Source organism: Salvelinus fontinalis, chromosome 4 (genome assembly GCF_029448725.1).
Source record: "Salvelinus fontinalis isolate EN_2023a chromosome 4, ASM2944872v1, whole genome shotgun sequence".
In the NCBI taxonomy this organism is placed as follows: Eukaryota; Metazoa; Chordata; class Actinopteri; order Salmoniformes; family Salmonidae; genus Salvelinus; species Salvelinus fontinalis.
In genome coordinates, this window is record NC_074668.1 from 18,177,788 (window position 1) to 18,191,567 (window position 13,780).

The following is a 13,780-nucleotide window of genomic DNA, read 5'->3' on the forward strand; positions in this document are numbered from 1 at the left end:
AAATAACAAGATTATGATGTCTTTAAAGCCTATATCGAATAAAAACACAGCCGGAAATTTCTAAGATCTATAACCGATGGTTCTAGAACAATATGCCAAGGTCCTCAGTGCGTCAGAGCGAAGAGGGAAAAGAACAGACACGTCTTTGCCAAGTGATTTATAACCTTTGAGATCTACGTAGAAACTCCATTTCAAGTCTCCCTATTCGCTAACATCCAGGGGAAGGCGTATGCAATGCATCTCAACCAATAGAAGACAGGCAGATTTATACACAGGTCTCAGAGCAGCTTGCAAAATTTGGCATTCTCACATACACATAGGAAAATTGCTCTAAGTCCAGTTCTGTTTCACTCACAAATATAATTCAAACGGTTTTAGAAACTCGAGAGTGTTTTCTATCCAATAGTAATAATAATATGCATATTGTACGAGCAAGAATTGAGTACGAGGCAGTTTAATTTGGGAACGTCATTATTACAAAGTGCCAACAGCACCCCCTAATGACAAGAAGTTTTAATCTTCAGGCTTGAAATCAGATCCTGGTATCTGTACCGTGTGTACTAGTGGAATACATGCATTCAAGTAGAGTATTACATTCCATAGTCATTTAATTTGTACAGAAGTCATTTCCATATAGAATCTGTACTCTCTGCCAACATAATCAGTCAGCTATTTTTAGAGGTGTACTCTAATCTGCATGAATATTCCAATGAGATGGCAGAGGCGTCATGCCCATATGGGGCACAGGGGCTCTTGCCCCCTCACAGGACACTATTCATCACGATCAGACAGGATTCTTAAAAGGAAGATATATTGGAGACAATATTAGACAACTACTAGAAATAATGGGAAACTTTGAGAATGCAGGGAAACCAGGTATAATCTTTATAGGAGAAAGTATTTGAGAAAGCATTTGATACAGTATGTCTAGAATCTGTTTATAAGTGCCTGGATTTTTTAATCTTTAGAGAATCTCTCAAGATGGGTAAAAGTCATGTACAACAATTATTTATATAAAAAAATTATAATGGTTACATCTGAGAACTTTTAAGTGTCAAGAGGCATAAAACAAGGTTGCCCTCCGTCACCAAACATACAGTATTTATTATGGCCATTGAATTGTTGGCTTTAACAATCAAATCTAAAGATAACATTTAAGGGACCAAAAATTAAGGAATTAGAGTATCAATGTACGCATATGATTCAAGTTCTCTCTTGAGTCCTTAATCTTCAACCTTGAAGAGCCTCATTGAGGAACTGGATAATTTCTCCAGTTTCTCTGGACTAAAACCCAACTATGATAAGTGTACTATATTACGGATTACTTTAAATTGCTATGTGGTCTCTCGATTTAAATGGGTGGATGGTGAAGTTGATGTACATATCCTGGAAAAGTTGAGCAATTTTGCAACTATTAACTTTCATATCAAATGTAGCAAAATATATAGAATCTTGAAACCATGGAGATGGAAAAACCTATCCAATTACGGGAAGATTAATATTTATGAAGGACATTGTAAACAAGAACTGTAAAATTGTCACACAAGCAACTAACAACAGTGTATGGCGGTGCATGCTCAATACAAAATTATAACCAACTCATCGCGGCTCTGCTACAAAATATGAAAATACAATTACTTAAAGAAATGAAAGAATTTGTCTGTCACCCATTAAAATTCACCAATGGCTTAAATTGATTAGTATAAATTGAGAAATGTAGCAGTTTCACTTGAACTCAAAAGGTTTCACCGCAATGCCATATAAAATTCAAGTAAGTTGGGAACAGGTTTTTGATGTCCCATAACCTTGGCTTCGGGTCAATGAACTGACAAATAAAACAATTGCATTCAGAAATTATTCAGACCCCTTCCCTTTTTCCACATTTTGTTACGTTACAGCCTTATTCTAAAATGGAATAAATTAACATTTCCTCATCAATCTACACACAATACCGCGAAATGACAGTGAAAACAGTTTAAAAAAAATGCTATACCCTTTGCTATGAGACTCGAAATTGTTTCGATTGATCATCTTTCAGATGTTTCTACATGATTTGGAAAGGCACACCTGTCTATATAAGGTCCCATAGTTGCCAGTGCATGTCAGAGCAAAAACCAAGCCATGAAGTCGAAGGAATTGTCCGTAGAGCTCCGAGACAGGATTGTGTTGAGGCACAAATCTGGGGAAGGGTACCAAAACATTTCTGCAGCATTAAAGGTCCCCCAAAACACAGTATTCTCCTTAATTCTTAAATGGAAGAAGTTTGGAACCATCAAGACTCTTCCCAGAGCTGGCCGCTTGCCCAAACAGAGCAATCGGAGGAGAAGGGCTTTGGTCAGGGAGGTGACCAAGAACCTGATGGTCACTCTGACAGAGGTCCAGAGTTCCTCTGTGGAGATGGGAGAAACTACCAGAAGGACAACCATCTCTTCAGCACTTCACCAATCAGGACTTTATGGTAGAGTGGCTAGACGGAAGCCACTCCGCAGTAAAAGACACATGACAGCCCGCTTGGAGTTTGCCAAAAGGCACCTAAAGGACGTTCAGAACATGAGAAACAAGATTCTCTGGTCTGATGAAACCAAGATTGAACTCTTTGGCCTGACTGCCAAGCGTCACGTCTGGAGGAAACCTGGCACCATTGCTACGGTGAAGCATGGTGGTGGCAGCATCATGCTGTGGGGATGTTCTTCAGCGGCACGGACTGGGAGACTAGTCAGAATCGAGAGAAAGATGAACGGAGCAAAGTACAGAGAGATCCTTGATGAAAACCTGCTCCAGAGCACTCAGGACCTCAGACTGGGGTAAAGGCTCACCTTCCAACAGGACAACGACCCTAAGCACAGAGCCAAGATAACGCAGGAGTGGCTTTGGGACAAGTCTCTGAATGTCCTTGAGTGGCCCAGCCAGAGCCCGGACTTGAACCGGATCAAACATCTCTGGAGAGCTTAAAATGGCTGTGCAGCGATGCTCCCAATCTAACCTGACAGAGCTTGAGAGGATCTGCAGAGAAGAATGGTAGAATCTCCCCAAATATAGGTGTGCCAAGCTTGTAGCGTCATACCCAAGAAGAATTGAGGCTGTAATCGCTGCCAAAGGTGCTTCAACAAAGTACTGAGTAAAGGGTCTGAATACTTACGTAAATGTCATATTTCAGTTTTTATATTTAATATATTTGCAAAAAATTCAAATTCATTATGGGGTATTGTGTGTAGATTGATGAGGATAAAAAAAAAAACTTTTAGAATAAGGCTGTAACATAACAAAATGTTGAAAAAGTGAAAGGGTCTGAATACTTTCCAAATGTACTGTAGTCTACATATTTCATCATCAATTAATTTGGTATCTTGTGTCATGGCTTAATCGACTCCATGAAAACAAAATCTATTAATAGCCTATCAAACAGATGAAAGAATATTCCGCTTGAGTGTTATAAGAATCATTACTGAAGACAAAATGATCAGTGATCAGTTCTCAGCAGGGTTGTTGTGAGAAGATCTATTGCTCTGAGTAACAAGACTGAATCAGAGATAAAGTGAAAACTTTCACTGGCAGTTACAATCAAAGAAGATTAGACTGAGATTGCAGGCCGATGATGGCTCGCCAAACGCAACATTCCACAGCTGTGGATGGTCAGTCCTTGCATCCATTGCTCTGTCTATGAATTGGAAAGTGGATACATTTCTCCAGTGGTGGAGTAACCGCTTTGTTGTTGTTTGAATCCCAGATTGCCCCTTTAATGGACACGTTAACGGACATATTTTCTGAAAAGACCTCATTGGACAGAATAAGGGGCACACAGTTACACGCCCAGAAGCAAAAGATCAATTAACATTTTATAATTACTGCATCCTCACTTTTGTAACTGCAATAGTGCCGTCATTTTGTAACTGCAATAGTGCCGTCATTTTGTAACTGCAATAGTGCCGTCATTTTGTAACTGCAATAGTGCCGTCATTTTGTAACTGCAATAGTGCCGTCATTTTGTAACTGCAATAGTGCCGTCATTTTGTAGTTCAACTGTAGATATTTTGCAGTACACACTGCAATTACTGCGTCCAAATTAACATTGTTTATTTTTTTTTAAAGTAGGTATCCAGGTAACGAGGATTGCCTGTGTCAATGTCTTTTAAGAGTTACCTACATATTTGTTTGTTTTGATAAATCTGTAGACATTAGTGAGAGGAAACCATTTACCCTTTTTCATCTTTGCAGACACTGCTCTCCATATTTGAAAACACCTCACATTCCTGCGCATGATGAATGACTGTCCATCCACACCTGTAGCAGGAACCCAGCAGTCACTGTCCACTGATCTGATCGAGCCTACCTGGCCACGGGGGTTATGTAATCTCATGTCTATGGTGTACGTAAAAACCAAACACCTAGTTATCTTAGCTGTCTATGGTGATGTGTTTGGTAATGGGAGTTAGTTTGTATACTGAAGTACTACTGTATAAAGTGATAGAAGCTGGTCTGTAGGGAAAAGTCCAATAGAGAGGGTCCTATAGAGTCCTTTCTGATGGGTGGAGATGTGACAGGCTGCCAGCTCATATGGTGTTGTGCTTGAGTCACTTCACAGTGGGTCGTGGGCCCCTCTCGCCCCCATCCCTGGCCTCAACCCTATTCTCTCACAACCTCGTTTGAGCCATTAGGGCCATAGCAGAAGACGCCCCATGTTTCAAACCACCCCTCTCTGCACCCCACCTCCCCATCCCTTCATTCCTCTGCCCTCTACTACTACTCCATCCCATAACCCCCTCTGTGTCTCATAGACAACCTGTCGTGGCACGTTGGCTGAGGGCCGCATCACAGTGTTCAGGGTGTTGTGAAAAGCCCTCTCTAACGATGCCATGATTACATGTCTGTCCATCAGCCAGTGCTGTAGCAAATCATCAACTCTGAGAAGACAAGGGGCCAGGGACTTGAAGGGGTTAACTGCCTTTGTATGATTGATTGAACTGAAGCGATTCATCAGGATACTCTGTCTCACATTCAAGGTAGTCGAATGAATATGTATCTTCGTGTCATTTATCTTTGTTGTATCTGTATCATTTTCCAAAATCATATATTAAATGATCTGGGAAGAGTGTTAAGCCATGCCCTTTTAACTGGCAAGGGGAAAAAATTGGGCTGGTAGGGGTTATCTGGATTTTCTGCCAGGTTACCTATTGTACAGATGAAGACAAGTGTTGGGTTTTCCCTAATCTGATACATAACACCTGTAGCAAATACACGGATTACAACTGACTTGAAACAGACAAATTAGGCAATGTAATACTCAACAGTGATGTACTGCGGGAAAACTGAACACCCGACATCATCGCTCGATGTTACGTTAGAATTTAAATGGGTCTATTGATTAAATGGTCATTCATGTAGTCATTGTTCCAAACACCTGTGTTTTGATTCCCCGACAGAGAACCAAACCTGATCAATGTGTGTTGAAAATGCCAATACCACCTGTGATTTCTGAGAAATATCAATGCTGTAGCTAGAATGTGGTGGGTGTGTTGCATGGAGCAAGGGGAGAGGTATAGGAGAGAGATGGAGTCACACACACACACACACACACACACACACACACACACACACACACACACACACACACACACACACACACACACACACACACACACACACACACACACACACACACACACACACACACACACACACACACACACACACACACACACACACACACACACACAAACACACACAGAGCTATGGTTATCAGGAGGACCCTGATGTAATGAGATCTTTATCCAAAATGACATAGGGTGTGGATATATGAGAGACGTGTGTGAGGAAAACATAATTGTGTCCCAAGATTTGGCATGGTGTAATGTCCCCAACAATGGCTAGCTTCAATCCCATTCAGTCCACTGGATATAACTGGTATGATATATTAACTTTATGCTTCTATCTTTCAAATGTACAGGGGTTTATTATGATTCTTTTTTAGACTGATGCCAAAGTGACGGTATTAAAAACAGGTACGTTCAGGTAGAGGATTATTACAGGATATGACATTTGGGCAGCAGCTTTATTTAGTGACAATCTCTCAGCATATATCAGAAGCAGGGGTGTGCTTTGCAACAGGTGCTTTACATTAGTGTGGACTTGGCTGTATTGGTCAGTGACCTTGCTGATCATAACAGTTCATAACATGGCTGCTCTGGTTCTATCTCCCCACGGCTGTCCCTATCTGAAACTGCCTAGGCCTAGTGTCACTATGCCACCTCTGTGAACTGTCATCCCTTTGACTTGTCCCCTGGATTGTCATCCCTGTGACTATCTGTTATATTGTAATTCAGCCATCACAATGTGTGATACGGTAAACAAAAGACAGATGGTAGTCAATCAGTGTGAGGCATTGGTTGAATATGTCAGTCTATTTGCCAGTAGATGCCTCTCACCAGTCGAATGAACTGCACCACAATCTAAGTTGCTTCAACTGCTGTGATTAGATAAGGTGTGTGTTATTCTTAAGAACTTTACACATTATTTAACAACTCAAACAAGCAATATCAGCAGGTAGTTAAACAACCAGCATCTATGTAAAATTACATATTAATATAATTTCCCCCCAGAATTCATAAAAATGTACAATATATATTTTTCATTTTTTTTGTTGCCAATCTTGGAAAACTAACCACCATACAAAATGTAAGGCTACAGTACTGTTCTCGGTAATACTTTATTTGGATAGTCCATCTGTAGATATAGACCATCAGTAACATTTCAACTAACTATCTACTAACCCTAGCTGTAACCCTAACCTAAACCGTTATCATAACCCTAAGCTTAGACCGTACCCTAACCTTAACCCTAACCCTAAACCTAACAGTAACCATAGCAAGCAGTTGCTTATCAACAGATTGTTTGTTGATAGTATGACCATCTGTAGAGCATCTACAGATTTAAAATCCGGACTATATAAATAAAGTCTGACCTGGTTCTCTAATTGCGCTAACAACTAACCTCGGCTAGCAGAGTAATGGTTCAAGCTAGCTATCTCTAATCAAAATTGCACGCTAGCTAGCAAATGTTGTACTTTACTGCTCACTAGCTTCTTCTGCGTATCTTACAGTGTTGATAAGAGGTAGTAGGGATTCATTCAAAAATGTCACCACAGAACAAGTTCAAAAAGGAAACTGATATGACATATATAACCTTCATCGCTGGCTAATCAATGGCTAAGTATAACTGCTGGATTAAATTTTACTGCAGCCTTGGCAAATATGAAAATGGCTCAGATGGTACTGTATGTCCTCCAACAACCCCTTAACAGCTTTCCCATTTATTTATTTCCCTCCCTATCCCTTATGCTACTGATCCAATCTCCCAACTCAATATAGCTACTCATCAGTGTCCTGGAAAAATCTTGTATAAAAAAGTTCACTTTTCAGGAATCTGAAACAATGTTGTTGTTGCCATATATTAATGGGAATTCACAAGGCTTTTTGAATTACTTATATTAGTACTAGATTCATTAATCTTTCACAGAACATGGAGTGGAATGTTCTGTGAAAAGTTAAATTTATGTTTAAAAAAAGTGAGAGTTTTTCTAGGACGCCGACGTACGACAGAATTTGCTTCGCACTCATGCAACACACTTCTTCCTCCTCCTCCTCAATCTCAGTGATCACCATCTCTAGTCCTGGACACATATAGGGTGTGGAGGTTTTTGTTCCAACCCTACACTCACACACCTTGTTCAACGACTCAACTGATCATCGACCCCTTGAGTAGCTTGATCTGATGTGTTAGTAAGGGCTAGAACAAAAAGCTGATCACTTGGGCTCTTCCCTGAGCGCCCCTGTGTCTGTGGCCTTCCAGATGTGGAGGGCTGTCCCGGCAGAGAGGACCAGGAAAAGGAGGAAGGCGGTGGGGAAACCCACCCAGTCCACCAGGCCCCCTGCCAGGGCACCGAACATCAGCTTCCCCAGTACCTCCAGAGTGGACAGGAAACTGTAGTGGGTGGCCTGTAGAGGGAAGAGGAGAGGGTTAGGTAGGGACAAGCTCAGAGAGAAACTAGAGGCCACACCACACCAACACAGATTACCTAACATCCCAGACTCCACCTCTCAGGCCCACAGCAACACAACAAGGCAACATAGCCAACGCATCTCCATGGGTCTCCACCCTCCACTGACACCTCAATGTTCACACAATGGCAACCCTATTCCATATACTCAGGTGTATGACATAAAGACTCTACAAATGAAACAATGTAAACTGCTAACCTCTTAACTGAATGGATTAATTTCAGCAGAAACCACTAAGACATCTGCTGTGGCATGCGTAGGTATCAGTACAGTTCTGGCTATCCCTAAATCCACATGATCAAAGTGAGATGGATCTTAATCAATAAGGGGAGGGAGTGATCATGGTGAGCAGATGACTTAGATCATTAGAACTTTGGTGCGGTGAAAAGGCGACAAGGTCTTCCTTAGTTGTGCCTTTGACGCCATGTAACATAGCTCCTGTGTGGCTAATTGTAATTTAGCCAGTTACCTGACTCGGAAAATGTCACCGGCGACGAAACAAGAAAACCGTAAAGGAGACATTACCCAAGCATCTTTGTTGGGTCTCAGTATTGAGAAAAGTACTGGTTTGAGCCAGGTTCACACAGTTGAAGTGCCTGTAGACCCGAGTTAAGTGAAGTGCTTTTATTCGGGCTAACTTGCTTAAGAGATTCCGTCTCTCTCTCCTGGGCCATTGACAAGCACTCACGGTATCAGCTTTCTGTCACTGGATATGACCTTAAAAAGGTAGCTATATGTGTCACTGTCATGAGAACATTTCAAATTAACCCCAGAGGTTATTAGCTTTGTTTCATTATGTTTTTCTTCCTTAATTGCCCAGATACAGCCCTGTATCCTCCTTGGCGTAGTTTTCCTAGTCAACGACTCCTTGGTAGAACTGTGGTAACTCGTCCCCTTCAGAATTGATTGAGTGCCGATTGAGAGGCTGCGAACAGAACACCTCCAGGCAGCGATGGCCCAGTTTAAACAGGACAAAATAAGTTATGTCAAAGAAGAGGGGGAGAGAGAGGGAAATATAGATATGTAAAAGGGGAGAGAGGGTTAGCTAGGAGAAGAAAATGGCCTTGTTAGTCCCAGCTGAAGGGTGGGTGTTGTTTCTGTGAGGAGGACTACCTGTCCTGCCTGTTGACATCGTAGGATATAATCTAACTCCAGGAGTTTCCATTTTGCTCGCTAACATATCAGACCATTCCAGAGGCCGCCGGGTTTCAGAGAATTTTGTCTTCTTCTATAAAAATCATCTCCTCCAAGTGGAGGTAAAAGGATGCGAGCCTCACTCTGTAAATGTGTGCATACGCTCAAAGATTGGGCCACATGCAAAAATGTTAACAATTGAGCAAATGCATCCCCATGACAAATAGCACTTGATTTCTGACACATCTCAAGGAATGACTTTACCTTTTAAAACATGATTTGAAGTTGAACATAATTGTCCGTTGACGACAAAAATGTAACCAATGGAGTTCAGTTTTTTGGTAAAGATCATTTTATCTTTATTTAACTAGGCACGTCAGTTAAGAACAAATTCTTATTTTCAATGACGGCCTAGGAACAGTTGGTTAACTGCCTTGTTCAGGGGCAGAATGACAGATTTTTACCTTGTCAGCTCGGGGATTTGATGTAAGCTTTCGGTTACTAGTGCAACGCACTAACCACTAGGCTACCTGCCGCCCCAATGTACTGATGATGTTAGACATTTGTACTTACCTCAGTCACATTCACCAAAATCAAGGGATATACAGTTGAAGTCGGAAGGTTACATACACCTTAGCCTTAGCAAATACATTTAAACGCAGTTTTTCACAATTCCTGACATTTAATCCTAGTAAAAAGTCCCTGTCTTAGGTCAGTTAGGATCTCCAATTTATTTTGAGAATGTGAAATGTCAGAATAATAGTAGAGAGAATGATTTATTTCAGCTTTTATTTCTTTCATCACATTCCCAGTGGGTCAGAAGTTTACATACACTCAATTAGTATTTGGTAGCATTGCCTTGAAATTGTTTAACTTGGGTCAAACATTTCGGGTAGCCTTCCACAAGCTTCCCACAATAAGTTGGGTGAATTCTGGCCCATTCCTCCCATTCCTCCTGAGCTGGTGTAACTGAGTCAGGTTTGTAGGCCTCCTTGCTCGCACACGCCTTTTCAGTTCTGTCCACACATTTTCTATAGGATTGAGGTCAGGGCTTTGTGATGGCCACTCCAATTCCTTGACTTTGTTGTCCTTAAGCCATTTTGCCACAACTTTGTAAGTATGCTTGGGGTCATTGTCCATTTGGAAGACCCATTTTCGCCCAAGGTTTAACTTCCTGACTGATGTCTTGAGATGTTGCTTCAATATATCCACATAATTTTACCTCCTCATGATGCCATCTATTTTGTGAAGTGGACCAGTCCCTCCTGCAGCAAAGCACCCCCACAACATGATGCTGCCACCCCCGTGCTTCACGGTTGGGATGGTGTTCTTCGGCTTGCAAGCGTCCCCCTTTTTCCTCCTAACATAACAATGGTCATTATGGCCAAACAATTCCATTTTTGTTTCATCAGACCAGAGGACATTTCCCCAAAAAGTATAATCTTTGTTCCCATGTGCAGTTGCAAACAGTAGTATGGCTTTTTTTATGGCGGTTTTGGAACAGTGGCTTCTTCCTTGCTGAGCGGCCTTTCAGGTTATGTCGATATAGGACTCGTTTTACTGTGGATATTGATACTTTTGTACCTGTTTTCTCCAGGATCTTCACAGGGTCCTTTGCTGTTGTTCTGGGATTGATTTGAACTTTTCGCACCAAAGTACGCTAATCTCTAGAAGACAGAGCGCGTCTCCTTCCTGAGCGGTATGACGGCTGCGTTGTCCCATGGAGTTTATACTTGCGTACTATTGAATGTGGCAGCGCAATACACAAGGGGTGGAACAGTGGCAAAGGTACCCACAGGACAAACAGAATAATATTAGTCTGATGACTGAAACGAAATGTGTATATTTACATGTATGTCTTCTCTCATAGTTGCATTGAAAAGTTTGGTACATTAATTTAGGCCAAACTAATTTATATTTGCCGTAGTATACAGTTTCTTTTGGACAATTGCCTAATTAATTACAATTGTTTGATACTGTTTCTGTGAATTTTTTTACATTTTGGTTATCTTCCAATGAAGGTTAAACAACTTGCTGTACTTGTGCAGATGACATAAAGGAGCAATAGTTTGTTGTAATAAAGAAATCTTTAATGCTGCCAGCTAACTTAAGTCACAAGTTGGTTCTCCACCCGGTGTCAGTACAGCTTCTTTTTGTTAAAGGTATTGGATATTTTTTTCCTATTTGGCCAATTTTACGGTTTAGAAGGAGAGGATGTAGATGGCAAGAAATTCTGAATTCTGGATAAAACTCTCATATGCAGATAACATCTATGCTGGCTGGGTAGCATACAGGTTTTTAGCAAATGTTCGAAAAAGGCCCCTTCACAAAAGATATTGTGTCAAATCCAGTGCTCTTCAAATCCGCTTCTATGCATTTGTGAGGGTATTTACATGTCCTGTTTGAAATGTATAAAACCTGTCCATGCAGCATGCATAGGTCTTTATGAAACGCAACCTCTGTTTATGCTGAGTATAGGAGCTCTCAGCCATAAAACTCTCATATGCAGATAACATCCATGCACATCTTCAAATAATATTTTTGCAGGAATCTCCTTGCGAATGATTTTGCCGAAGATTGTATCTCCGCCGGGCTGGGCTTCATCTTCAAATAATATTTTTGCAGGAATCTCCAATTCCTTTTTAGATTCTAACTAATGTCTGAGTCTAAAGGAAATTAAGTTAATGTATATATAATTTGATATACAGAAGAATATACTTAACTGTCTTATGATTTATATTATCTTGTTTGATATTGTACATTTAATTAAAACATAAGTTAGTTGAAATCAAATAAAATAATTTAAATAAAGTAAGACAATGTTAGTTTGGCAAAAAAAACCTAAGCAAACATTTGTGGGTTACATCTTTTGTCCAATGGAAAATAATTGCAAAAAAGGCAGAGGACCTATGTAGCAAATTAGGCTAAAGTATCATTTGAGGGCTCACTAATGCAATAAAGTGAGCAGAAAGTAAACAAAATGTACACTAAATTGTTTGTCTTTCACAGATAGATGTGGATATATAGTACAAGTCAAGAGTTTGGACACCTGCTCATTCAGGTGTTTATCTAGATTTTTTTTCTTCTGTTTTCTGCATTGTGGAATAATGGTGACGGCGTCGGAACTATGAAATAACAAATATGGAATCATTTAGTAACCAAGGAGGAGTGAAACAGATCAATGTGTTTAGATGAAAACATGAAACATTGAAAACATGGAGCAGAAGAGTAACGTTCACATCAGGAGTAAAGGAGAGTGCTGAACCAATAAAGGATTTATTCAAGTATGTGTTGATGACCAGAAATATAATTTTTTTCCATTCTTTGAATGTTTTTACTTTTATGAAGAAAAAATACATCTTTAACTTTGTAAAGTAAAGGTGTGTTTAGAATTATTTTTGTTGTATTAATGCTATTTAATCTCTCCTCAGACTAATATTATTCTGTTTGTCCTGTGGGTACCTTTGCCACTGTTCCACCCCATGTGTATTGCGCTGTCATGGTGTATTTGTTGTACATTTTGTTGTACAGATGAATGTGGTAACTTCAGGCGCTTGGACCAGACTTGTGGAGGTCTCCAATTTTTTTCTGAGGTCTTGGCTGATTTCTTTTAATTTTCCCATGATGTCAAGCGAAGAGGCACTGAGTTTGAAGGTAGGCCTTGAAATACATCCACAGGTACACCTCCAATTATGTCAATTCACCTATCAGAAGCTTCTAAAGCCATAACATCATTTTCTGGAATTTTCCAAGCTGTTTAAAGGCACAGTCAACTTAGTGTATGTAAACTTCTGACCCACTGGAATTGTGATACAGTGAATTATAAGTGAAATAATCTGTCTGTAAACAATTGTTGGAAAAATTACTTGTGTCATGCACAAAGTAGATGTCCTAACCGACTTGCCAAAACTGTAGTTTGTTAACTTTGTGGAGTGGTTAAAAAACAAGTTTTTAATAACTCCAACCTAAGTATATGTAGACTTCCGACTTATACTGTATGTGATTATTTAATATCACTGAAAAAAATTCAGATCTGTCTTTAATACTTGTTTCTCACATAAAGGACCTGACTTTGCCATGGGAAACAATGTTCTAGGTTGACAGGTGTGTAGAGGGTGACTCTTACCTGTACACTCTCCTCCGCTCTCTGTGTGCAGTGCATCATGGTTGTGAAGGTGAGCGTTGTGATGAGGCCGCCCAGAAAGTGCTGAATGCTCAAACTCAACACTGCCATACCTGAGGGGCAAACACAGTAACAGCCTTGACACTGTCTCAAACTCAACACAATATTGCGTAACATTATGGGTGCTTATATTTGTCCTATTTCACACATGTGAATTGGGAATGTGTTTTTTGCATATACCACTCTCCCTAAGACCCTTGGAGAGGGGGGTCAAGGCCAGGGTGTGCCATTATCAACGGCGACCCTGGAACAATTAGGGGTTAAGTGCCTTGCTCAAGGGCGCATCGACAGATATTTCACCTTGTCGATTCCGGTATTCGAACTAGTGACCTTTCGGTTACTGGCCCAACGCTCTAACCGCTAGGCTACCTGCTGCATCCTGTCTTAAAGTGGTGTTATCTAAATTTGC

The 13,780-nt window shown here is 40.5% G+C and overlaps 1 protein-coding gene across 1 annotated transcript in view; it reads right to left on the reverse strand.

Moving 5' to 3' along the window:
- Nucleotides 1-453: 453 nt before the first annotated feature.
- LOC129853230 (major facilitator superfamily domain-containing protein 3-like) overlaps nt 454-13,780 on the reverse strand; it is a 47,705-nt gene continuing 34,378 nt past the window's right edge. Inside the window, exons 5-6 of the mRNA XM_055919032.1 lie at nt 13,315-13,424; nt 454-7,991 (exon numbers count right to left, since the gene is read on the reverse strand). Of these exons, the coding sequence (XP_055775007.1) occupies nt 7,800-7,991; nt 13,315-13,424 (302 nt within the window). The 3' untranslated portion in view covers nt 454-7,799. The remainder of the gene's footprint in view (nt 7,992-13,314; nt 13,425-13,780) is intronic.